Below are 27,518 nucleotides of genomic sequence, written 5' to 3'. Positions count from 1 at the left end.
GGGTATGCAGTGGGTACATGAATGTGTGGTGTGTCAGTGAGTATGCAGTATGGGTACAACAAATGTATGTATGGTAGTGTGTCTATGGGTACATGATGGATGTGTTGTGTGGTAGACTAGAGTGGGTATGTAGGTATCGTTATTTTAGGTGCTGCACAAACCAATCTCGTTATACTGTAGAAGCTTTCTACTTCTACTACTACTACTATATATATATATGTCTCATCAATTGGCAGTCAGCTAGTTGGTGAAGTGGCTGACAAGGGCCAATTGATTGCTCCATAATGTCCATAATTTAAACTCGCATTTAAAAGGTTTCTTTTCAGTTGCATTTGTTCATGAACTGGTCAGGAAAGACCCTTATGGTAATGTTCTCGTTGTTTTTGTAAGTACGTTTTGGTTAAAGGAACAGGCCAATATTATGGTAAATGCACTTACTGTCTTCTCCAGAGTCAGACAATAAGATAGATACCAATTTCCTCTCTGTGCGTCCAGTAGAAAGCTATCCAGCTGCAAGCTAGCCTAGCTGAGCACGAATTAATGGACGCAGATATCGACCAGCTGTGGTTTGGGCACAAGCACATAACTTGAAGCCTGACTAGATGGATTCTAATGTGATATTGTGATCTTGCGAAGTTAGCTAGCTACAGTATTTCATGCTGTCATAAAAAAAAAGTATATTTACCAGTATATCGGTTTTTGAAAGCTCCCAAATATGGTAATCACTATGGGAGCCAAATGGGTTTAGCACTATGCTGGATAAACGTTGGTCTCTCCAGACGGAGCAGATGCTGTGTAACGGCAACAAGCTGGTGACGTTCCCTGACGGCACAAGGAAAGAGATGTCAGCTGACCACAAAACTATAATCATCACGTTCTTCAACGGAGACGTTAAACGCCACCTGCCAGACGGTAAAGTGGTGAGTATACTGTATAGGGCTGGTACTGTAACTACTACTAATGTATTATACTACTATTGACGTGTTTATGTACCATTATAGATTTATTAGAATGTGTACTATTATAGGTGTATTACTGTATTTGTGTACTATTATGTGTATTACTGTGGTTGTGTGCTATTATAGCTATATTACTGTGTTTGTGTCCTATTATAAGTGTATTACTGCAGGTTGTGTGCTATTATAGCTATATTACTGTGTTTGTGTCCTATTATAAGTGTATTACTGCAGGTTGTGTGCTATTATAGCTATATTACTGTGTTTGTGTACTATTATAGGTGTATTACTGTTTGTGTGCTATTATAGGTGTATTACTATGCTGATGCCCAGACAACACACACCACCTATCCCAGTGGTCTAAAGGTCCTTCACTTTCCCAACAAGCAGATGGGTAAGGGTTAATGTCTCCTGTCATCCCCACTCCTCTGTCAACAGACCATGATTAAACTGGTTGCCTTCTGTCAAGTCAAGTCAAGAGTTTTAATTGTCACGGCATACAGGTATACAATGAAATGCGGGTGGTCTTGCCCGCAACGATGTGCAATACACTTCTTAAATGAGTGAGAACTTGAGAACACAGTCTTCGGTACTCTGAGAAACCCAGCAGCTCTATATTGTAAGACGGCTTTTAGGGTTGGAAGCGTTACGGAATCTGTGCGCGGGAAGACGAAGGTTCAAGGGTGAGGTCTAGGGCCCGGCTACGTCGGAACGGGTGGTCTGTCTGTCTACGTCTGTTTTTAATGATCTTTCGACGAGGAGTATCCATTTGTTGGACAGGGCTGATGATGAGTCCGTCTGACAGGCGTGTGTCCATTTTGAGGACAGAGAAGTTCTAAGAGGATGGACCTTTGGAGCCGATGGATATGACACTGTCCATATTAGCAAAGCTGTTGATTCTGCAAAAAGTTCTGCAAATTACGTTAGGTCCTAATTTAAAAACAAACCAACAGATAGCAAATACCATCTGTATGTTATCTCTTTGTTTTTTGCAGTGGTGGAAAGTAAACTCTGTTTTTATTCAAGTACTGTGCTCAAGTGCAATGTTGAGGTACTTGTACTTTACTTTATTGGTGTTTTCTAAGGAAATATTGTACTTTTTACTCATCTACATTTTTACATAGCTTGACATCAGACACTTGATGTTACAGGGGCACTTCACAAAAATACAATGCCAATTTATTTTGCACATAATCTTGCACACATAATTTTTTTTTTACAGTTATTGAGAGTAAATGAGATTGAATATGGCCACCAATGATGTCATTGGGGATATTGAATCCTTGTGTTGTGTTAATTACAGCACCATGATGTATTGTAGATGAAAAAAAATTCAATATATTTTCTTATAGGGACTGCTACTGTTAGGGTTTGTAACCGACCTCAAACGCAATGGCACAGAGAGAGTTGTTCAGAGTTAGCCAAAGCAAGGGCGTATTTATTTTCAGAGTTACAAGATGGAATGAAGTTGAGCAACCGAACAAACGGGGAATCTGGCATGTGAAGATTGTTGCGGCTCTGCAGATACTCCCAGTAGGTGGTGGTGAGGAATTGGCTTGTGACGTCTGAAGCGGCTCTGCAGATCCTCCCAGCTTTCACTCCCGGTGGAAACGGAGAGAGAGAGAAATCTGAGTTAGCCCAGCGCACAACAGAAACAGAGAGAGGTGACAGATCCAGTATATATCCAAGTGACTTGATCTTCGGTGTACCACACACAGTTAGCAGAGTCCAGAGAAAAAACAATACGGTAATCAAAAGTGTAAATCCAACACAAAAATAGGTGAGAACAGTACAAACAAAAACGGGATCTCTTCGGTGTTTCACAAACACACAAAAAACTGATGATCCAAAAGAACTGTTTCCAAAAACTCACCAGAGCGCAACGCGTAAAGCGGGCAGATAACAAGGCGCAGCTCAGAACGGGAAACCAGGTTCTCCACAGGGATTCTCCACGAAAGTCCTGGAGAGCAAAAGACAGCAAACAGCGACGGGGAAGGCAGGCAAATGCAGGAGTATTCAGAACGATCCCACATCGATAGTAGGGGGATCAGAGTATATAAAGCCACAGGGCGCTGATTACAAGCTGTGACAGCTGCGGGATGAAATTGATACTTGCTCCAGAAGCGCGTGGCGGGGAAAGCACCAATCAACACGGCACCTTACAGGAACGTAGCGTGTGGCGGGGAATGCAATTAATCAACAAAGTACCTTAAAGGAACGGAGCGTGTGGCCGGGAACGGACCAATCATCACAGTACTTTAGGAAGCCTGTGGTGGGGAAAGAACCAATCCTCACAGTACCCCTCCACGGGAGCCACCCGGCGACCCACTCGGCCCCGGCCTGCCCGGACGGGACCGAAGGAAGCCGGCGATCAGGGGCACTGGAGAGGGGGACAAAGATAGAGGCCCGGAGAGGGGGACCGGAGACGGGGACAGAGGACCGGCGAGGGAGGCCGGAGACGGGGACTGGGGCCCGACAGCGGAGGCCGGGCACGGGGACAGAGGACCGGCGAGGGAGGCCGGAGACGGGGACTGGGACCCGGTGAGGGGGCTGGACGGCACCTGAAGACACTGGGCACGACAGGAGGGGCCCCACCCCCTGATGGTGCCGGAGGACCAGGCGACGTGGGGCTCATGCAGCGCGAGCCAAGGCCTGCCCAGGACCACAGGGACAAGAGGAGAGCTGGTGATGAAAAACTGGAGTCTCTCAACGTGGTTACCAGCAATGGTGAGAAGGACTGGACAGGTGCTTTGAGTGACGTCAGCCAGGCGGCGATGATCCAGCGCGAAGACCTCCAAGGGCCTCTCGAGGTCCTCAAGTGGAATGTTGGCCCGGGTGGCAAACCCAACGTCCATGAAACTCCCATCAGCACCAGAGTCAATGAGTGCACCCACCATCGCCCGCTGGTCCGCCCAGGCTAGGGTGACGTCCGCCAGACGGTTAGGTGGTGCACGGGTGGGGGAACAGGAAAAACGGCTCACCAGGATCTCCCGGGGTCCCGGCGAGCCTGGTCTTCTTGGCTGGGTAGGGCAATTGGAGACACGGTGTCCATCCCGGCCGCAGTAGAGGCAAAGGCCGGACCTGAGCCTGGACTCCCGTTCGGCCGGGCTAAGGCGGTTGCGTCCCAGCTGCATGGGTTCCTCCTCGGTCACGGCTCGGGAGGGAAAAAACCCACCAGTCACGGAGGGGGCAGGACGGTTAGCACTGTAGAGACGGCCGCCGGGAAAGGGAGCCCCTGAGCGGAGGTAGATGGCACAGTCGTAAGGCCGGTGAGGCGGAAAGACCTGAGCCCTGGACTTACTGAATACCTCCTCGAGGTCGTGGTGCTCGGGGGGTACGTCTGGGGGTCCCCGTCGTGCTCGCTCACGCCTTCTCTCCCGGAGGCGTCCGTCGATGCGGATAGCGAGGCTGATCAGGCCCTCGAGAGAATCGGGCTCCTCTTGGGTCGCAAGCTGGTCCCTCACTGCGTCGTTGAGCCCCCTCAGGAAGGTGAGACGAAGCGCTTGATCGTTCCAACCGCTCTCCGTTGCGGCCAGTCTGAACTCCAGCGCGTAGTCTCTGACACTGCCACTGTCCTGCCGGAAGGTGCCCAACCGAGCTCCTGGGTCCTGGCCACGGGCTGGGTGGTGAAAAACCCTGCGGAGCTCTGCCACGAAGTCTGGGTAGGAAAAACAGAAATCAGCCCCCATTGCCCAGGAGGCAGTAACCCACTGTGCTGCTTGGCCCGTGAGCAGGTTAGTCATGTAGGCTACTCGGGATCCCTCTGACGAAAAACGGCTGGGTTGATGATGGAAGACCAACTCACATTGCATGATGAATGTGGCACAATCCTCGAAGTTACCATCGAACAGACGTGGTTCGGAGAGATGGGGCTCCCGAGGTGCGAGGTCTGCCGCGGGTGGTGAGCTGGCCGAGACTCCTGGGACAGGTGGGGTCAAAAGCAGAGTGTTTAATGATGTACGGAGAGCCTGAAGCTGGTGCAGAGCAACAACCTGCTGATACTCCTGAGTGCCAATGGCATCCAGAATAAGCTGGACCTCGGCCCGGAGGTCCTGTAAAGCGGCCGCAACCGCACCCAACTGTTGGGTGTGGTCGTTGACCAACTCGATCTGGACCGCCAACGCTGCCCTAACCCTCTCTGTGTCGGCTGAGGTCGTCATGGTTGGATCGTAATGTTAGGGTTTGTAACCGACCTCAAACGCAACGGCACAGAGAGAGTTGTTCAGAGTTAGCCAAAGCAAGGGCGTATTTATTTTCAGAGTTACAAGATGGAATGAAGTTGAGCAACCGAACAAACGGGGAATCTGGCATGTGAAGATTGTTGCAGCTCTGCAGATACTCCCAGTAGGTGGTGGTGAGGAATTGGCTTGTGACGTCTGAAGCGGCTCTGCAGATCCTCCCAGCTTTCACTCCCGGTGGAAACGGAGAGAGAGAGAAATCTGAGTTAGCCCAGCGCACAACAGAAACAGAGAGGTGACAGATCCATTATATATCCAAGTGACTTGATCTTCGGTGTACCACACACAGTTAGCAGAGTCCAGAGAAAAAACAATACGGTAATCCAACACAAAAATAGGTGAGAACAGTACAAACAAAAACGGGATCTCTTCGGTGTTTCACAAACACACAAAAAACTGATGATCCAAAAGAACTGTTTCCAAAAACTCACCAGAGCGCAACGCGTAAAGCGGGCAGATAACGAGGCGCAGCTCAGAACGGGAAACCAGGTTCTCCACAGGGATTCTCCACGAAAGTCCTGGGCCCTCATTCATCAACGTGGCGTAGAAAATGTTCTATTTCCACACGTAAGCACAGAATTTAGAATCAGTGCACGCACAAAAAAAACGGGATTCACCACACGTGCGTACGCAGGTTCTACGCACACCTGTCTTGATAAATATGACTTTGATCCTACGTTTGAGCTCGTGCACTGTTTTAAGTATTTGCATACCAGAACCGCCCCGATTAACCATATACGGTAATGGAATACCCCCATGAAATGTGGAAAAATGGACTAAGCCGAGGGAAGCGTGTTATGTGACAGGCTGACAGACGTGTACACACGTACGGTGATGTCGGATATAATATCTATTAACCATTGCTGCCTGGGCAGCGCAAACACTAATAAAGACCGTGCTGGAATATGACTGCCTTTTCCCGTTTTGTTTGATTAATACCCAGGGATTAAAGTTCTCCTCAATTTTATTCCAAATCGCGATGGATTTTCCGTCAATTTTCTACCTGCTGCATATGATTTCTAGAGTCATACAATCTATTTTGATGTCAGTATTGGGTAGCCTATATAAACAATAATACGAGAGCATAATTATACAAGAACAATGAATCTCACTGCCAATGATGTAGCGATACGCCATGTGTAGCCTGCCTATATGTGATCAATACAAACTTGAACTTGAATTCCATCATGTCTGTGTGCGGGTCACTGCGGGAACTCACAAGGCTGTTGTCACAATGTAAATAAGAACGTGCACTGAAAAGTTACAGTATGTAGTTGGTTGATTATTTGTATGACAGTCAGTAAACCCTTGCAAAAAGTATCCGTTTTATTTAATGAATTGAAAACATTCAGCATCGCCTTCCTCCCGGCATGCAGCAACAACATGTATCAGGCAAATGCGCATCGCAACATTGACTTAGTGGAATCCCTTTCTATTCACATAACTGCATTTGTGATGGAGCTTTGACAGCTACAGTAACAGTCTATTGCTCGATCCATCTCCAATATCACGATGGACCGTGCCGGTGGCAAAGACCCGAGGGTGGAGAGGATCTTGAATGAATTCCATCATCATATTTATATGTTGTGTGTCTGTCCACTATGTCTGTTACTTTGTTATTCCCCCCCCCCTATCTATGTAAAGCGACCTTGGGTCTCTTGAAAGGCGCTATATAAAATGAAGCTATTATTATTGTAACTGAGGGGTACAATTCCCTGACTGTATTGATAAGTATGGTATCATTAAACCACTACCGCTTTATGTACTTTAATTACTGGCCATACAGTACATGATATCTAAATATAATGAACACTTCCCACAATGAACCGGTTCTACACAAAGTTGTCTTTAAGTATTTATTGCAGCAAAAGGTACATAATACTTCTCTATTATACTTTGAATGCACTTGTAAGGCAAAGGAATGTGCGTAGGCAAATCAACAATGAATGTCCATTCTCTGGTTACGCAGGAGGTAATTATACGACCTGAATCTTAGGGAATTATATCTATGGTACACTAGTAATATATAGCGGGAGATACTGGAAGGGTCCCCCTGGTTGTAAGCCAGCAGGGGTAGAGGATCTGTCGGTAGTAGAGAGTCTGGTCAACGATGACTAAGGAGACTCCAAGTACAGGAGACGGTGCAATAGCCTCTTGATCCACAGACGAATACAGCTGTTCTCCGTAGACTGTAGCTCCACAGTGAAGAAAGCTAGCCGGCCTCAGGCTCTCTGAGGCGCCGACTCGACTGGTCTCCTCACAGGGTAAATTCAACACGCGTAAGCGTCGGCGATTCTCCGCTCCATAAATCACAGGACCAAAGCAAATATACTCCAGCCGCAAAGGGCTATGTAGTCGTCGGGTAGATTAATCCAGTGTACATGTCCACACGGTTCTCGTCTAGGTCTCCTCGGGTGAAAGCGCCATGAAAGCAGCCCAGCCTGGATAAGAACTCTAGCTAATACGAGGAAGCGTTGGCGATGCCACCGTAGAACTTTAGCCGCACGATACACTATACACAAATAGACTATTACTGACTTAATAGAAATATGTCGCACTCGACGGTATAGCGCCAAACTCTGACAATTCAGTTATTAATTTGCACGTGGTCTCAATGCTCTATTCTGGGGCCAAACAGGCCATACTTCACCGCACGTTGTATCGTGGGTGAGGCTTCAACTTATTGGTAACTCTTGACTTCTGACTAAGTAAGACTAAGTGCTTCTGTATTCACCTGCGCCATATTTATATGCACGGTGAACAAACTAGTGCCAACGACATTTCTGTCTCATATCCCTGGGCAAGGCCGGGCATGCACAGACATGTCTTGACGGTGACTTTGAACCTGACTCTGGAGGCTGGTCCCTGGCGCCGGTGGACCGCTGTCCAATAGGAGAATGAAATATTATGGTCTGTACTAAAGGGATATTCCGTGTATATGTACAAGGAATATACAAGGGATATCAAACAATATACAAATACTATGCAATATATATCAATCAATAAATATATATATTCGGTTTAATCTGATCCTTTGTAACAGCCGCCCCCTAATTAGTCCCACCTAATTAGCTAAGCAGAGACAGATTAACCGCACTGTCCACTACTCAATGTCTGTTGTGAGGGGTCGGTCAGTTCACAAAGTCATGGGGTCATGGTCGTCATCGATAGTATCGGGGAGCCTTGGCAGTTATATTAGCCTCGCCACGGGTCGGGTGTAGATCCGCCCTTGGACGAGCACTTCGGCCGCTCGGACCTTTCCGTCGGCACCGGTGATCACTTTGCTTACGCGGCCAGCCGGCCACATAGCTCGGGGTAGTGACTGGTCGATAATCATGACGACTGTTCCTTCTGTCAAATTGTCTCTCTCTTTCACCCATTTCTGGCGGGTCTGTAGAGACGGTAGATAGTGGAGTAGGAAGCTGTTCCAAAACTTGTCAGCCAATACTTGACTGTACCTCCACATTCTTCGGCCGTTCGCTTCTTCAGGCCTGTACATTGTCTGTGGTAGCGCGGGGTCCAGCCGCCCCATCAAGAGTGTGTTGGGGGTGACTGGGTCGACATCTGCTACATCACTTGAGACGTAACCGAGGGGCTTTGAGTTCAATACTCCCTCGATCTCCGTGAGGACTGTCATTAGGACTTCTTCCGCCACGGTCTGGGCCCCAAGCACGGCGTACAGGGCTGTCTTTATTGAACGTACTTCTCGTTCCCAAGTTCCACCGAAGTGAGGTGCGTTCGGGGGATTAAACTGGAAGTCAATCTGGGATGGAGCGAGGTGGGTCTTAAGTTCTGGGCCCATAGCTTGGAAGCTCTCTCTCAGCTCTCTTTCTCCGCCTTTGAAGTTTGTCCCGTGATCAGACAATAATATAGACGGTTTGCCTTTCCGCGATGTGAATCTTCGGAAGGCCATAAGGAATGAGTCTGTGCTCATGGTTGGAAGGAGTTCTATATGCATCGCTCGGGTGGTCATGCATTTGAATACAATACCCCACCGCTTCTCGGTTCCTCTTCCTTTCTTTATATACAGCGGGCCGAAACAGTCCATACCGGTAGAGTGAAAAGGCTTGTCGCCGAGTCGGAGGCGACAGGGAGGTAGGTCAGCCATCCGGGGTATACTGGGCTGTGCTCGCCACTTACGACAGTCTAGACAGGTTCGCTGGAAGCGCCGCACTGCTTCTCTCCCTTGCAGTATCCAATAACGACGTCTGATCTCCGCGAAGACTCTCTCTGCCCCGGCGTGATGCACATCCTCGTCGTATTTCTTTATGATCAGCTCTGTGACCTTGTGTCGGCTGTTTAAGACTATCGGGTACTTGACGTCATCCGGTAAGTCTGGAGCTCTCCGCAGACGACCACCCACTCTGATGAGACCATGGGCGTCGCTCTCGGGGGCTAGGTGGAGCAGTCTGCTGTCTGATGGGACGGGCTTTGCTCCCTGTAGACAGTCTAGCTCATCGGGGAACGAGTCTCTCTGGGCTCGTTGTAGTAGAAGAAGTTCTGCTTCTTCGTAGTCAGCTGCTGTAATGTCAGTAGTGAGCTGAACCTCTGGGTGGTGCCACAGGAATGTCTTTAGCTGCGCACTCTCTAGGGTGAGGCAATCGTCTATGTCGGGGTCTGTGGAGACGAGTGTGTTCAATCCACAGAACATAGATTTCTTGTTTTCGGCCTCCTCTTTACTCGCTTCCCGTGGGGTGGGTGTAGGCCACTCTTCTTCCGGGAGCTTGAGGAACTCTGGCCCGTCACTGTATAGGTTGTGACGGGTGAGGTCATCCAGGGACATTCCCCGGGTGATGACGTCAGCTGGGTTGTGTTTTGTGTCCACATACCTCCAGCTTGCTACTTCTGTTCAATCTTGAATCTCTGTGACTCTGACTCCCACGAAGACCTTGTATCTGCACGAATCAGACCGGATCCATGTGAGTACTGTCGTGGAGTCTGACCACAAGATTGTTCTTTGCACCGGAATGGTGAGTTCACGTTGGATTAACGTGGCGAGTTGCGCTCCTGCTAGGGCTGCGCAGAGCTCTAGACGCGGGATAGATTGTTGCTTTCGTGGGGCTATTCTTGAGCGAGCCAGGATGAAAGCAGTATGTATTTCTCCTCCCTCCTCTCGGGCACGCAAGTAGGCCACCGAACCGTAGGCTACTTCGGAGGCGTCGCTGAAGACGTGCAGGTCCATCTGGCACGTCTCCGGCCTCACTGTGGGTGGGAAGTAGCTGCGGCGTATGTTGACACCTGGGAGTGAGCTGAGTTCCGTCTCCCACTCTCTCCATGTGGATGCAAGGTGTTCGGGTATGGGGTCGTCCCAGCCCTGGTCCTTGTCCCATAACGCTCTTACAATCATCTTTGCCCTGGTGGTGTAAGGTAGAATACATCCCAACGGGTCATATTGTCTGGCGAGTGTTCTGTATACACTCCGTCTGGTGGTCGGTAGTGCAGTCGACCTTCCCTGCTCCTTGGTCAGGGGTGTGTGTTTATAATGGAGCGAGTCTGTTTTGAAACGCCAGTCCTAATGTCATTTCTTGGGCTTCTCCTGGGATGGTCGCCATCCAGGTCTCGCTGCTTGCTGCCTTGTCCTCGGGGGAGAGGCTGCGCAATACTTGCGGGTCGCTGCTGGCCCACTGCCTGAGATCAAAGCCGCCTTTGATCAGGGAGGCGCGGAGCTTGAGTAGAAGGGCCTCGGCTTCTTCTGGCGACGAGACGCTTTGCAGACAGTTGTCCACGTAGAAACTATTTCCTACACTTTGTCGGACCTCTTCATCAGCTGCTGGGTCCTCTGCGACGTGTTTTTGCAGTGCAAACGTAGCACAGCGTGGGCTGCATGTGGTTCCGAAAGGAAGGACTTCCCATTGATAGATGGCTGGTTGCTCATCCCCGATCCTCTCTCTCCATAGGAACCGCAGCAGGGGCTTGTCCTCTGGGTTGAGGCTGCGCAATACTGGGGGGTCGCTGCTGGCCCGCTGCCGGAGATCAAAGCCGTCTTTGATCAGGGAGGCGCGGAGCAGCGCACGACGTCGCCAGTCAATTTTCTTTATGTGTCCCGCTGTGATTCTCAGCGCGGTACACAGTCTCTTGAGCGGGGTCTCTGGCTAGGCGCCGCTCTGTGTTCAATAGATACCGCTCCGTCGCTTCTTTTGGGGCGTGGAAGGTAGGCATACCCTCTCGCCTCAGGAGTGGAGTTGCGTATCTCATCACTCCGTTGACTTTGACTCTCTTTGTCCCCTGCTCGAGGAGTGCTATAGCGTAAATGTCTTCCTTGGAACGAATGTCTTTCTTTTCGTTCTTAAAGGGCATTGTCTCTAGTGTCCATAGCCTCTCGACATGCTGTAGGAGGGTGGTGTCTTCTTCTGTCACTCTGGAGTGGAGGCAGTTAGTGGCTGCTGTTCGGTTAAGAGACTTAGCGAGGGGGCCTTGTAATGTCCATCCTAGGCGGGTCTCGACTGCTGCAGGACAGCCTCTGGGCCCTGTGTGGACCCGGTCAATCGGGACGATGAGGTCTGCATGGTCGGAGCCTATCAGCAGGGTCGGGGTGGCACCGTCTATGAGCGGTATAGGTAGTTGACGCAGGTGCACATATTTATCCATCAGCTTGGCGATGGGGTAGGTGTACTGCGACAGGCCTATTTCTTGGCTGGTGAAAGCATTAGTAATCCTATACCGTCTCTCTGGCTGCCCGCTTGCTGCGATAGTGAAGGAGACATTCTCGCCCTTTATCGTCTTTAGATCTCTTCTTATTGTCCGAATCGTCATCTGGTTTTCGCTCCCCCGCAGCCCCAGCTGGGCCGCAGCGGACGTGAGGAGAAGGGTCTTCTCTGACCCGTCGTCAAGGACGGCGTAAGTGTCCATGACCTTATCTTGGTAACTCAGTGTTACGCGGACCACCTTTAAGAGCACCCGGGCGCCCCCGCTGCTGGCGGGGTCAATGTACATAACACTTGCCTTTGTGCTGCTTGAGGGTGCAAGCTTTCTTCTGTTACTGTCGTGTAGGACATCTAGGTGGGCTCCGTCACACCGACTACACCTCTTCTTTAAGCGGCAATCGGCTGCCATGTGACTGCGCGCACATCGGTAACAGCGTCGGTTGGACTTTATCCATTGACTCACCTCGTCGGCGGTCATCTTCTTGAACGTGTCACATTGTGACAACCAGTGTTCCTTTTCGCAGTACGGGCACACCATCTTCCACTTCTCTTTCATCGAGGGGGTACTGTGGTTCCTGCTGCTCGGTACTGATTCTGATTGGTGCATGACGGTCACCAATCTTCGGCCATCGTTTGCTCTCCTAGGTCCCTCTCTGGAGCTTGGGGTGCTCCGCATGAACGTATCCAACCGTAGGCTGTTGACTTCTCTCGCCAGGAAGTCGGCTAGGTCTAGGAGGGATGGCTCGGGACCGTTAGGATCACGGTGGTCTCTTTGCCGCCTGAAGCGCTCTTGTCGGGCGGGCGGAAGCTTCTCTAAAATCCTCTCGACATTAGAGTTTGCGTACAGTTCGTGCATACCCTTTTCTCTTTGCGCCCCCAGCATCCCTACCAGGGATTGTACCTTGATACACAGGTCATCTAGTGAGCGATTGTCTGTGGCTGGGGGTAGGCGGTCAATATGCCTTATCTCTTGTATTACGTAGTCCCATATGCGTCCATATCTTTGGTCGAGTGCTGCTAGAGCCACTGTGTATGGGGTAGTAGAGGTGGCATAGGCCAGCGCTATATTGTGCGCTCGGGGCACCTTGAGGTGCTTCAGTAGGATAGCATACTTGTACGGTTCATCAGCTACATCGGACATCATTGTCTCTAAGCACATTCGTAGCTCCGTGTACTGTGCTCTGTTCTCGTGGGTGAAGTCCGGAAACGTCGGTGTGCCAATGTATGATGCCATGGATGGCTGGCACATCGGTGAGCGTTGGAAGAGAGGCCTCCTAGGCGAGTCTCCTCTTACGCCTCTTGGTGGGCTGGTACCTGCTGGGTACCATGGCCCGCGTATCCAGGTGCTGTTCCTCGGGGCTGGTCGTGCGTCAAGCTCACCCGTGAATTGAGTCGGGGGTCTGTAGCGCAGAGCCGCGGGGGTAGAGCCTGGGCTGTACTGGACCTCCTGGTCCTGTGGAGTACTGTGCTGCTGTCGGGCTTGACTCTCCTCCTCTCCCTCTTCTTCTTCCTCTGGCAGGTCCTCTAGATCCTGTAGTCGTCTATTTAGCCTCTCCGCGGTGTAGGCCGTTTCTTCCTTGTAGCTGGGTCTCACTTGGACCGATCGGGGAAGGGGTTCGGAGGGGGGTATAGGCTCTCTCTGGTGGTCGGGCTCAGGGTCGCTTGATCGGGTAGGGGAGGGTGCCCTTGACCCTTGTCTTGACGAGGCCCTGGAACCCCGTGCGGAGGGAGGGGGTGTTGCCCTGGTGATCAGCTGCTCCATTATCTGCGCTTGTAATCGGTCGCGCTCGGCTTCGCGCTTGGTGAGAGCGAGGTCGCGCTCTGCTTCTCTTTGGGCACCGGCAGCGGCGCGCTGGGCTTCGGCCCGGTCCCTTCCCATATTCTCTTCCGTCTGAAGGCGTCTAATCTCTAGACGTATACGATCTTCTTCGCTCCGTTGCTGCGCCTGAAGGCGTTCTCTTTCCATGGAAGAATGTTCGCGCTCACTAAGCGTCTGTGCTTGGAGTCGATCGCGCTCTGTTGAGGCTGCTAGGCTGGCGAGGAATGCCTGTGCCAGCATCTTGTCCGCCTCGCTGGGGGAAGACGCTGGTTGAGGTGATCCGCTCCTGGCAGTACTCGTTGGAGATCTGTTCTCCTGTGGCGAGTCCTGGAGATCCATCTCCGGGGTGCTCTCCTCTTCTTGTAGCGGGTAGAGTTCCATCCCTGGAGGGCTGTCTTTATCCTGGAGCTCTCCGGGGACTACTTCTTCGGTCTTGGCGGGGGGTAAAGTCGTGTCGGGTCCCTCCTGGTCCCTACCGTGAGCTTGGTCAGTTACGTTAGAACCCACTAGGGCCTCTATTGGCGGGGTAGCCTGGTCGATAGGGTCGGACATAATTTTACTATCTACTTTTTCCGCGTTTACCGTCTGTAGAAGGCTAGGTAGTATATTGGCAACGTAATCCTCTAAGTACTGAGGTGTCTGCCGTCTACGCTGCGGGCGATCTACTTTAGGAGAACCGTTTTGTGGAGTGTTCATCATAGGCCATGTCAATATTAATACCACTATATTAATATTACACTAGTTACCCTCCGGCTCGAAGGACCAATTGTAACTGAGGGGTACAATTCCCTGACTGTATTGATAAGTATGGTATCATTAAACCACTACCGCTTTATGTACTTTAATTACTGGCCATACAGTACATGATATCTAAATATAATGAACACTTCCCACAATGAACCGGTTCTACACAAAGTTGTCTTTAAGTATTTATTGCAGCAAAAGGTACATAATACTTCTCTATTATACTTTGAATGCACTTGTAAGGCAAAGGAATGTGCGTAGGCAAATCAACAATGAATGTCCATTCTCTGGTTACGCAGGAGGTAATTATACGACCTGAATCTTAGGGAATTATATCTATGGTACACTAGTAATATATAGCGGGAGATACTGGAAGGGTCCCCCTGGTTGTAAGCCAGCAGGGGTAGAGGATCTGTCGGTAGTAGAGAGTCTGGTCAACGATGACTAAGGAGACTCCAAGTACAGGAGACGGTGCAATAGCCTCTTGATCCACAGACGAATACAGCTGTTCTCCGTAGACTGTAGCTCCACAGTGAAGAAAGCTAGCCGGCCTCAGGCTCTCTGAGGCGCCGACTCGACTGGTCTCCTCACAGGGTAAATCCAACACGCGTAAGCGTCGGCGATTCTCCGCTCCATAAATCACAGGACCAAAGCAAATATACTCCAGCCGCAAAGGGCTATGTAGTCGTCGGGTAGATTAATCCAGTGTACATGTCCACACGGTTCTCGTCTAGGTCTCCTCGGGTGAAAGCGCCATGAAAGCAGCCCAGCCTGGATAAGAACTCTAGCTAATACGAGGAAGCGTTGGCGATGCTGGTCACCGTAGAACTTTAGCCGCACGATACACTATACACAAATAGACTATTACTGACTTAATAGAAATATGTCGCACTCGACGGTATAGCGCCAAACTCTGACAATTCAGTTATTAATTCACACGCGGTCTCAATGCTCTATTCTGGGGCCAAACAGGCCATACTTCACCGCACGTTGTATCGTGGGTGAGGCTTCAACTTATTGGTAACTCTTGACTTCTGACTAAGTAAGACTAAGTGCTTCTGTATTCACCTGCGCCGTATTTATATGCACGGTGAACAAACTAGTGCCAACGACATTTCTGTCTCGTATCCCTGGGCAAGGCCGGGCATGCACAGACATGTCTTGACGGTGACTTTGAACCTGACTCTGGAGGCTGGTCCCTAGTGCCGGTGGACCGCTGTCCAATAGGAGAATGAAATATTATGGTCTGTACTAAAGGGATATTCCGTGTATATGTACAAGGAATATACAAGGGATATCAAACGATATACAAATACTATGCAATATATATCAATCAATAAATATATATATTCGGTTTAATCTGATCCTTTGTAACAATTATTATTGTTATTATTATCACATCTGAGCGGGAGCTCACAAATAGACTGTTAGTCTCAGTGAAGTTTCAACGGAGGTCATCTATTCTAACCAACAAATTGAAGTAGAAAGCATTTCGTGACCAATCTTATTTGGAAACATGAAACACAAAATAATTCGCTTTTTATTTGAAACAATATTTAATCGCGTTTGGAGGTTGGTGTTTTGCGTCTGCCCCCCCGTGCCAAACAAGCAGGCCAACCTCTTGTTCGCGTGTGAGCCCGTTATAATTACACTACTGTCGCTATTTTATAATGAACTATAATGAATTACGGGTCATACACTGGGCGTCAGCTAAGTGTGCTCCGAGCTGTGCGTACACATAAGCACGAAGTCAAGTTCAAGTTGAAATTGATGAATCCCACTCTTTGCTTAGAAATTATCGTACGCACAGGTTAAGCACATATCTGTGCGTAAGACACGTTGATGAATGAGGGCCCTGGAGAGCAAAAGACAGCAAACAGCGACGGGGAAGGCAGGCAAATGCAGGAGTATTCAGAACGATCCCACATCGATAGTAGGGGGATCAGAGTATATAAAGCCACAGGGCGCTGATTACAAGCTGTGACAGCTGCGGGATGAAATTGATACTTGCTCCAGAAGCGCGTGGCGGGGAAAGCACCAATCAACACGGCACCTTACAGGAACGTAGCGTGTGGCGGGGAATGCAATTAATCAACAAAGTACCTTAAAGGGGAACTATTTTACTATTTCTTTCACTATTTGGGCACTTTTACACAATTCCTGTGAGTCTATGGAACACCTCTGTAATATATATATTTTTTTTATTCATTGTTTTGTATTTCTAATCAAGTCCTCAAAAACAGCATTTTTCTACCTCAAGATCTCGAGCCGTTTTGAGCTGATGTGGACTGGGGTGCAGGTGCTGGTGCCTGAGGAGCCACATTAACATGCAGCAGTGACTATATGACATCACATATAGGCACATTTTCAAACGACTCAGTTCAGTGAGGGTGAATATTGTGAGAGGAGAATTGGAAGAATGCGCCAATATGAGAATTTTGAGACATAGATCATATTAATATAAGTTCACATAGCTAGGAAACAATGCTAAACACTCAAAAAGGCCATTTATAAGATAGTTCCCCTTTAAAGGAACGGAGCGTGTGGCCGGGAACGGACCAATCATCACAGTACTTTAGGAAGCCTGTGGTGGGGAAAGAACCAATCCTCACAGCTACCTTATCATTTCATTGAGCTGTAATTAACACAACACAAGGATCCAATGTCCCCGATGACATCACTGGCATATTCAAACTAATTTACTCAAACTAAATGCATGTGTGCAAAACTGTTTAGAGTTTAAAGTGCCACTTTAACTCATTGACTGCCACGCTTTTTTTCCACCAGCACCAGCGTTTTTGACAATTTTCACGATGTTTGCAGACCCATCGTATATTCTATATTATAGCTATGGAGACAATAGTATGGCTCATTTGAAAGGCAATATTTATACTCCAACAGGGAACAAACCGTTTATTTCTACATACCTTCGTTCCTGCGCAATCCCAGGCTAAAACCTGTCCCGTTTCAAAATAATCCAGTCACGTTTCCTGGTTCTATTCACAAAGCCACCAGAGGTAGCAGGATCACACAAAGGTCCGGCTGACTGTTTAGTATAATAATTAATTAATTAATAATAATTAAAAAAAGATTAACGAGTGTACTCGTTTTTGGCTGTGAATGCATGGGTTCAATGAGTTAACATAAAGAGTCTGAATGTGTGTGAGATTATGTGCAAAATAAATCAGCATTGTTTTTTGGTGAAAATAAGAAATCGGAAGCTCCTTGAATGTAACATGTTTATTAAAGCTACTGTATATTTGTGCACAGGAACTCACATACAGAACACTGTACAACAGACACACATGGTACAATGACATGACAACCGGACCTCACATACAGAACACTGTACAACAGACACACATGGTACAATGACATGACAACCGGACCTCACATACAGAACACTGTACAACAGACACACATGGTACAATGACATGACAACCGGAGCTCACATACAGAACACTGTACAACAGACACACATGGTACAATGACATGACAACCGGACCTCACATACAGAACACTGTACAACAGACACACATGGTACAATGACAACTGGACCTCACATACAGGACACAGGGAAAGCATGACAAACAGACAGTAGACTATGCGCATCACTCTCCACATAAAGATTTAGCTAATGGCATATGTAAACCTTGTACGACACAGACTATGACTGATAATAACCCATACTGAAAATAGAATGAATGATACAGTATGTCTTTATGACGGCTCCTCCTGCTGTACCAGAGAAACACCACCCCGATGGGAGGAGAGAGATTCTGTTTCCGGACCAGACCATCAAGTATCTGCACCCCGATGGCAGAGAGGAGAGCATCTTCCCTGATGGAACCCTGGTTAGGCTCTCACAGTAAGGAGCACCTGAATACTGTTCCAGGTCACTTCCTAGTTGGAGAGTTCTCTCTCTGATCTCTAGCTTCACAAATACAAACTCAACTGTTCTGGGGCACAGGAAGAGAACGCTGTTGTTCCAAACCTACCCTCCTACCCCAGTGTCTAAAATACATGAAACACTGTATGCTCACAGATCATACGGAATGCATAAATAAATTTTTAGTGTAGTCAGACTCAAGCATGGCCATTGGCCGACTATTTCAGTCGGAATTCTCCTCCCCTTCCACTGCTGTGACACTATTTTTCAAGGGAACCGTTGCTGCATCCTGGGCTTAGTGCTAACAGTGTTTATTATTAAGAGTCCTAACAGTGTTTATTATTAATTAACGTCATAAACCAACTACCAGATTTATTTTGCACCAGGGAACTTGAAGGTTCCTGCCGCTTGCGCTCGCGGCAAAAGGGGGCGGGCTAGCGGCGTGGGGTCGTGGCCAATCAGAGAAAAGCTGAACACAAGTTGGTTGCCTTTAATATTCACGCCGCCAGGATGATTGAAATTGGTAAATAAATACAAACAAGCCAGAGCGTCTCCCCGTCCCCCCCCCCTATAGCTTAATGATAATAGATTCAGCCAGACCTCTCCAAACGCTGGCACAGCGCTAATGTAGTGTGGAGAGCAGGTATCGCTACGCAACACTATTTTGAATGTGACCCGCACACGGTCAATGTTTAGCTTGTCGTCAGCTGGTCTGTTGGTCTGTTGCAGGTTGGGTGTGAAGACCGTCGACTTCACCAACGGCCAGAGGGAGATCCACACCTCCCAGTATAAGAGGAGAGAGTATCCTGATGGCACAGTGAAGACGGTCTACTCCAATGGACGACAGGAGACCAGGTTCTCCTCTGGCAGGGTACGCATCAAGGAAAAGGATGGAGACATCATTATCAGGCTTCCCACTCGTCCTGGAAATTCAGAGACTAGATTTCCAGGCATGGAAAACCTGGAAAATTGACTAAAAAACAAATATCCTGGGACATTTCTTTTTGTTGTATTTTAGCTCCTCACTCAGATTGCCTGTGTAAACCTAGGTGTGTATTCTGTTTGAAACTCGACTGTTGTGGCCCACGCTCCTTTTGTTTTGTCCATGGCATTTGACAAGCTCATGCTTATTCTTCTCTTATTTTTAAAGTGCAGTAAAATCCTAATCGTAATGACAACAAAACATAAATTTTGTGTAGCTAAAAAGTACATACTTTTTACAAAGTTTTACAGCAATGTACAGCGCAGTGCTGAGTGCTACCACCGCATTTCACTGTATGCCCTGGTATGTACAGTATGTGATAAATGAACCTCTTGAATCTTGAGCACAGTGCTACCTCCCTATTGAATTACGTATGTAATTTATGAGGAATTGTTTGAAATTGAGATTTTAAGCTTCTTATACGCAATATTGAAAGGGCATCCATGGGGGCCTGTTCTTGTTCTCGCTCTTAATTTAATTGATCTAGATTTTAGTTGTGTTACTTGTCTTGTTTTTGTCTGGAACTTTTTTTAATGTATTTGTTATGTTTGTTTGGTGGATCGCTCTTGTAAATTAGATGATGACGTCTCAATGAGATTTTTTCCTGTATAAATAAACGTTTGAAATTGAATTAAATTAATACTAGACCTACCGGTAAATTATGTGACCGTTTGTGAGCAAGTGCTGTCCTGGATGGTCAAGAAAAAACCCTGGAAATGTCCTGGAAAATGATTTCGTAGGGGACCCTGATTATAGACGAGAGATGATTGTATGAGTGTGTTCTAGGATGTAAACATCATTATAGACTAGAGATGATTGTATGGGTGTGTTCTAGAATGTAAACATCATTATAGACTAGAGATGATTGTATGGGTGTGTTCTAGAATGTAAACATCATTATAGACGAGATGATTGTATGGGTGTGTTCTAGGATGTAAACATCATTATAGACTAGAGATGATTGTATGGGTGTGTTCTAGGATGTAAATATCATTATAGACTAGAGATGATTGTATGGGTGTGTTCTAGGATGTAAACATCATTATAGACTAGAGATGATTGTATGGGTGTGTTCTAGGATGTAAACATCATTATAGACTAGAGATGATTGTATGGGTGTGTTCTAGGATTGAGACATCATGATGGACGACATCCAAAATCTCTAAACAGTTTTGCACACATTAATTTAGCATGTTCTGTTAATTACAGCTCCATGAAATGATGAAGGAATAGCAATACCTTGTCTTATAGGGACTGCTACTTCATCATTTCACTGAGCTGTAACCAACAGCGGCATGGTGGTGTAGTGGTTAACACTGTCGCCTCACAGCTAGAAGGTCCTGGGTTCGATTCCCGCTTGGGGACCACGTTGCCAGGTTTCCAGGTACCCAGGTGGGGTATCTCCCAGGCCTTTCTGTGTGGAGTTTGCATGTTCTCCCCGTGCCCGCAAGGGTTCCCCCCCCCCCCCCCCTCCCCTCCTGTGGACTCACTCGGCCAAACCCTGTTGGTGTGCATCACAGTTACGGGCCTATCTGAAGTGTTGCTCCTGAAGGCAACAGAAATCCTTTTTCTAGACCGTTTGAGAATCACCCGAGAAGACCATATCGTCTCATATGGTCGAAAGACATAAAACATTCACAGATTTCAAGTCAGTCTCATGTTTTTACAGGTCAAAAGAAAGTTACACTAAGACTCTGGCAATGAAATATTACCAGAAAATACTTATATTATTCTTTTTCACTTTTTTGCTACATATTTTAACCAACGTCAGTCCTGATTATAACTACCAAATATTCATTCATTTCTGGGTCTCAATGAATCCAAAATGACAATGTGGTTAGACGTGGTGGAGAGAATAAAAGCTAGCATATAATGGTGGTGTCTGGTTAGGAGGCGAATGATAATGGTTGGATTATCCAATGGGGGGTCCGGGGGGGGGGGGGGGGGGTGCGAGCAAGAGCATAATTGTGTAGGCTGTAGGGTATTAGATAGCAGGTATTAGGGGTATATCTTGTATAAGACATTTATCTAAATGGTGATTTCATTGGATGTGCACTGTTAATTAATGCTTGTATATATAATCTTGTGTTGTCGTGTTTGTTTATGTGTTTGTTAAAAAAAAAAAAAAATACAAATATTCATTAATTTATAGAATTAATTATTTAAATACCATTTTTTGTGATGATACCAATCATATTTATTAAAACAATTCTAATTGAAGTATTCTCAATATAATAAAGGCTATGGGCACTACACAGGGGTGTAAAAAGTACCCAGAAATTATACTTAAGTGAAAGTATGGGTACAGTCTCAAAATCCTACTCAAGTCAAAGTATCTGGCTAAAAACACACTTTAAAGTAAAAGTAAAAAAGTTTCTACTTTTAAATGTACTTAACACTTTGATCGCCATGGTTAAATTCATAATTTACCATCCCTCGCCATCTCTATTTGTCTATGGAGAAGTTCACCTTCTTTGCAGGGCTATAACTTTTTAAATTGTATTGCTAAATTGACATTATTATGGCCCATTCAATGTCCTATATCTATTGTTCAGGGTGTAGCAACGTTATACTTTTTCATTCACATATTCATACTAAAATACGGTCTAAAGTATAAGTATGTTTTTATCGTTTTCTGCAGCTTTCTCCAGAACTTGATTTATAGCCAAATACAGTTTGGTAGGAATCTGTGCGAGATAAAAAATGTCAACTGGATGTGCTTCTAGGAGTTACTACATATGATCTGATGTTGACCGGATGGGCGGGGGGTCGTTTATAATTCCGTGGGCAACGTTATATCATTCATCTAGTGTGGGTGATATGATCATCAGAGCAGTTAGTAAAGAACACATTGGAAAATAACGCTGGATCTTACCGTAATGCAGCGGCCCGCCTGATCTCAAACCTACCGAAGTCGGCCCATGTCACCCTACTTCTTAGGGACCTGCACTGGCTCCCCATTGCTGCACGTATCCGCTTCAAGGCCCTCGACCTAGCATACCATGCGGCAAAGGGAACCGCTCCCGCCTACCTCCGGTCAATGGTCTCTAACTACACACCCTCAAGACCCCTACGCTCTGCATCTTCTGGCCGCCTCAGACCTACACCTATCCAAGCTCCCGGAGGGTCATCAAAGAGAAGCCGCCTATTCTCAGTCCTTGCCCCACAATGGTGGAATGAACTACCCATCCCAGTTAGGACAGCCGAATCCCGTCCAATCTTTCGCCGTCGACTAAAGACTCACTTCTTCAACCATTATCTGAAATGATCAAAAAAAAAAATCTAACCCTGACTAACCTTACTGTCATGCACTTGTCCTAATAAACTAACCTACACTGTAACACGCAACACTTGATGAACATTGTTACTCAGCTGATAGAGTTGTACCCTTCTTGCTGTCTTGTCGTACAGAACTTGTAAGTCGCTTTGGATAAAAGCGTCAGCTAAATGACTAAATGTAAATGTAAAAATGTATCTTCCTCGCGCCGTTGGGCGATGAGCGTGTAGCAGAGATATTCATATTATGGGATGTAGAAATACCCGATCCATTTCCAGGTTGTATAATAGTATATACGTCCAAATCATGTTGTTTGTCGAGTTATTTGCAACCGATCGACATCCATTGTGTCAAGATGGAGTCCTGCTAATGATAGCGAGTGCCCGGACGAAATATGGGTGAGCACCACTTCATCCACATGACTTCCTGTTGGGCGATCTGCCGATCGGCCACCAGATGGCGCTCTTGAACCGTTAGAGAGTTGAGTGGAGCTCAGCAGTATATCTCAGGTCCCCGGGGGAGAAATATGATTTCGATCACAGATTTTTGAAATATTGATATCAAAGACGTGTTACGGCGTCTTCGGCAGAATGAGCATGGCGGGGAATGACGAGTTACGGCGTTTCCGGCGATTAAAGTGTTAAAGACGGAGGTCAAATAAGTGGCACAAGTGGATATCTGTTTATTGATGAGTTGCCAAACACACATAGCATGAAGGACACGCAGTTTTCAATAAACTGACTGGATTGGTTGGTGTCTTAATGAGAATGCAGATTCAGATATGAGGGACATTAACATGCCCCTAGATATGACAATTCAAAGGGCTTTGATAGATGATAATGCCTGTTTTCAGATTCGGATAGTTTTATTTGCCATATACAACGAGTGCAATGGGATTCTTACACTCTGTTTGCTCCACAACATAAATGAAAAAAAAGCAGGCATTTATATACAATAAACTGTATGTCCAGTAACATAAATATAAGTAAATCAAAATAAGTACACATTAGACGAGTTGAAAATACCAATTCCATTTGAGAAATGAATCAAAACAAACCCTTCTGTGATGTCTGTGGCAGGTATATGATTCAGATGTTGTGTAGCATATTAAACTAACCCTTCTGTGATGTCTGTGGCAGGTATATGATTCAGATGTTGTGTAGCATATTAAACTAACCCTTCTGTGATGTCTGTGGCAGGTATATGATGTGTAGCATATTCAGCTGACAGCTGTTCCTCCAGGGCCCTCGTCCCTCCGTCTCCATCCACCACACTGCTCTCCAGTCGCAATACTCCAATTCAGCCAATGGGTGGCGTTGAGCGGTCCTCACAGTGCAGCCCTTTCCGAGTCTGCAGCTGGATACTATTGACTAGAATAGGAGGAACACCACTCTGTTATGAGTTCATCTGTCTGTTGTCAATGCGCCTTTAGTGCTTGAGAAAATTATATTTATTACTGGACCGTGCAGCTTCAAGTAGAGCCTTCTGACCAAGAGCATATTTATAGAAATCTTGACATGTCAGAGAGAAATTTGCTTTGACTTGAATTTCACTCTTCATAAGCTCCACACTGTCTATTTCTCTGGTCCGTCCATGCACGTCATGAGGGAGATCAGCCTCTCGTTTGAGCTTTTCCTTCCATAGCTAAGCTAACATTCAGACAGCTATAGTAGTATGATAGCAGGCAGCCACAGCATGAGTGGGTGGGATCCACAAAGAATGGATTGCACGGTGCTAATTGCACCCTGTGAGATCCACTGGTTTTTCAATGTGTACATAATGTAAATATCTGTAGATGACAGCATCTACTCTGACGGATCTATAGAGGAACAGCAGCTTTCATTCGTGTGTTTTTTCAAGTTATACTGTGGAGCCACAGACAGAGCGGAGAGCAGATAAGGACTTGGGCTGTGCGGCAAGGTCAATCACTGAGGACAGAGAGGGGGGCAGGGCAGAGAGAGAGAGAGAGAGAGTGGGTCAGTAGGTTGCCATGACATCGTGTCCCTTAGTAACGAGAGAAGGGGCGTGGCTACGCTACGGGGATGGCCACCGGTTGCTAGGGAAAAGACGTTATTAGCTGTGAGTTCTTCTGGTGTGACTCAGACTAAGAAACGAAGCGTAGACACGTAGACAGAGAGACCGCAGGGGCTAGAGGGTGGGGGAAGGGAAGCTGACGCGTAGCCCCACCCTCCGGTTGCCACGAGCTAGCTTCGGCTAACAGGGAAGGCTTTTGGATAACACTAGGCCGCGACAACCACCGGGCTGATAGAGAGAGAGATCATTAGAATAAGGAATTCAATAGCAGTCAAAGACTTTTCAGAACGGTTTCCATCTTGTACAGAGTATGTTTATGGGAATAAACATGACGTTCCAAGGAAAGGTATCCTGTTTCCAGTGTGTCCTTAATTCTTTTGAGACGAATTAATCAACGGGAAGATATCGTGCATCAGCTAGTACGATGAGAAAGAGATAAACACAACGCAGAAACTTCACAGAGCCACAGGTGACGAGGTGATTACTGGCTGATATCGCGAAATCCAACCACCCTTACTTACAATTCATTATGAATTGAAAATGGGGGATCCTGATGTAAACAAGACGAAAGTCTTTCTCTGGTCAGCATCCCCTTAACAATTGTGTGTATTGAGCCATACTGTATTGTACCCATTCTGCAATCTGTTAATACAATTTTCAATCAATCAATCAATCAATCAATCACCGCGCAGGTCATCAGTCAGCCAGTCAGTCAGTGATTCAACACTCCTAACAATGACTTTTCCACTCAAATCTTTATCCACTTTTCAGACTGTATGGAGTATAATCTATGCATGACTTTTCAGACTGTATGCCGATGAATCTATGCATGACTTTTCAGACTGTATGGAGAATAATTATGCATGACCTTTCAGATTGTATGGAGTATAATCTATGCATGACTTTTCAGACTGTATGCCGATGAATATATGCAGACTTTTCAGACTGTATGGAGATGGCTCTATGCAATGACTTTTCAGACTGTATGGAGATGGATCTATGCATGACTTTTCAGATTGTATGGAGATTAATCTATGCATGACATTTCAGACTGTATGGAGATTCATTTATACATGACTTTGGCGCAGTAAGTGTTAATAATAATAATAATAATAATAATAATAATAATAATAATAATAATAATAATAATAATAATACAAATACTACTACTAATAATTGAATCATAATAATTGAATAATAGTTATAACTGCACCAAGCAGCCAACACTGTGGGACAGAATTTGGCCTTGTTACTGTTACAGCCACAGCCAGGGCTTTTCTCTCCCCTGTCTGTCAGCAGGTTCCCAGGCCCATACATGGTCCCCTTCCTGTTCCCGTCTCACCATCAACCTACTCACCTGTGACAGACGACACACCTGCCGGCTATCACCCAATCACCGAACCTGGATAAGAGGCCTGCACTTCTGGTCCGAGTGTTGTTTACACCTCCTGTGGTATATTATGTTTTTGTGTGGTGTGCTCAGTGACTTTGCTCTCTATACTAATCCTTGTTCTCCGATGTCCAGGACCTCACCTCTCTCCGGCCTACACCTCAACCACGGTTCCTCACCAGCCTGCACCCTCATGGACCTCACCTAACCTATTGTTATTTTGTATTATTGTATTGTGAAGAAAAAAGCTGAAGGCCGGACCAGCACTCTCAGATTTAATTTTTTTTTAATTTAATGGCAGCCTATAATACAGACATGTTTCGGAACGTGTTCCATCTTCAGTGTAATAGGCTAGCAGTGATAGCTTGTAAAAATGGGAGCTATATACCATGAGGGCAGGAAGTGACATCATAGAGGTGAGCTTGGGAAAGCCAGTCAACTTTGACCTCCAGAGTAAGGACTTGATAATGTAGCATGTTGAAAACAAATATATACCAGAAACTTAAATAAGCCTATAGCAAACACAAAATTCTATGAGAAAAGAAAAACAACAACAGAAAGAACTTTTCACCATTTGTAAAATAATAGTAATGATAATATACTCATGATAATAAAAGTAATAAAAGTCACTTGTAGGAAACAGGATCACAACTTTTTTCATTCATTCCCTTTGGTACGATGCCATTAATCAAATGAATATAGTAACCTGTCTCCCCCTCTAGAGGGCATTGTAGACTAACTAGTCCCTTAAACAATAAGAATGCATTAGGAGAAATAGAGAGATACTGTACACCCTTAAGAGAGGACATAGTGGTGTTAATCACTCAAATGTACACTTGCAATGTCAGTAATGGTGTAAATCTCCGGGACCGATGAACTTTTCTTGCATACTCCGCCGTGGTGGAAGAGGGCCGTCTGGAAACATCTTCTCCGGAGGGAGCACAGCGGAGACATCTCCTTCTTAGGTCGGTCTCTGGGCTGCCAAATAGGGAGAGGCAGTTAAATCATTTTGTGTCCTGTACTGTGCAGGACAGTGATGCAACAGTAGCAGGACAGTGGATCACAGTGATGTAGCAGGACAGTGGATCACAGTGATGTAGCAGGACAGTGATGTAGCATCACAGTGATGTAGCAGGACAGTGATGTAGCATCACAGTGATGTAGCAGGACAGTGATGTAGCATCACAGTGATGTAGCAGGACAGTGATGTAGCAGGACAGTGATGTAGCAGGACAGTGATGTAGCAGGACAGTGATGTAGCATCACAGTGATGTAGCAGGACAGTGATGTAGCATCACAGTGATGTAGCAGGACAGTGATGTAGCAGGACAGTGATGTAGCAGGACAGTGATGTAGCAGGACAGTGATGTAGCATCACAGTGTTGTAGCAGGACAGTGATGTAGCAGGACAGTGATGTAGCAGGACAGTGATGTAGCATCACAGTGATGTAGCAGGACAGTGATGTAGCATCACAGTGATGTAGCAGGACAGTGATGTAGCAGGACAGTGATGTAGCAGGACAGTGATGTAGCAGGACAGTGATG

General features: G+C 46.7%; 1 protein-coding gene across 1 annotated transcript in view; it reads left to right on the top strand.

Moving 5' to 3' along the window:
• Positions 1 to 19,263, top strand: part of LOC311228275 (centrosomal P4.1-associated protein) — a gene marked incomplete at both ends in the record, with an annotated part of 46,775 nt that extends 27,512 nt beyond the window's left edge. Inside the window, 4 exons of the mRNA XM_084314183.1 lie at positions 780 to 920; positions 1,266 to 1,350; positions 18,149 to 18,269; positions 19,020 to 19,263. Of these exons, the coding sequence (XP_084170309.1) occupies positions 780 to 920; positions 1,266 to 1,350; positions 18,149 to 18,269; positions 19,020 to 19,263 (591 nt within the window). The remainder of the gene's footprint in view (positions 1 to 779; positions 921 to 1,265; positions 1,351 to 18,148; positions 18,270 to 19,019) is intronic.
• Positions 19,264 to 27,518: the final 8,255 nt, after the last annotated feature.

Source organism: Notolepis coatsorum (assembly GCF_963971535.1).
Source record: "Notolepis coatsorum genome assembly, chromosome: 5".
NCBI classification, from domain to species: Eukaryota; Metazoa; Chordata; class Actinopteri; order Aulopiformes; family Paralepididae; genus Notolepis; species Notolepis coatsorum.
This window is presented reverse-complemented; position numbering and strand designations above follow the sequence as displayed.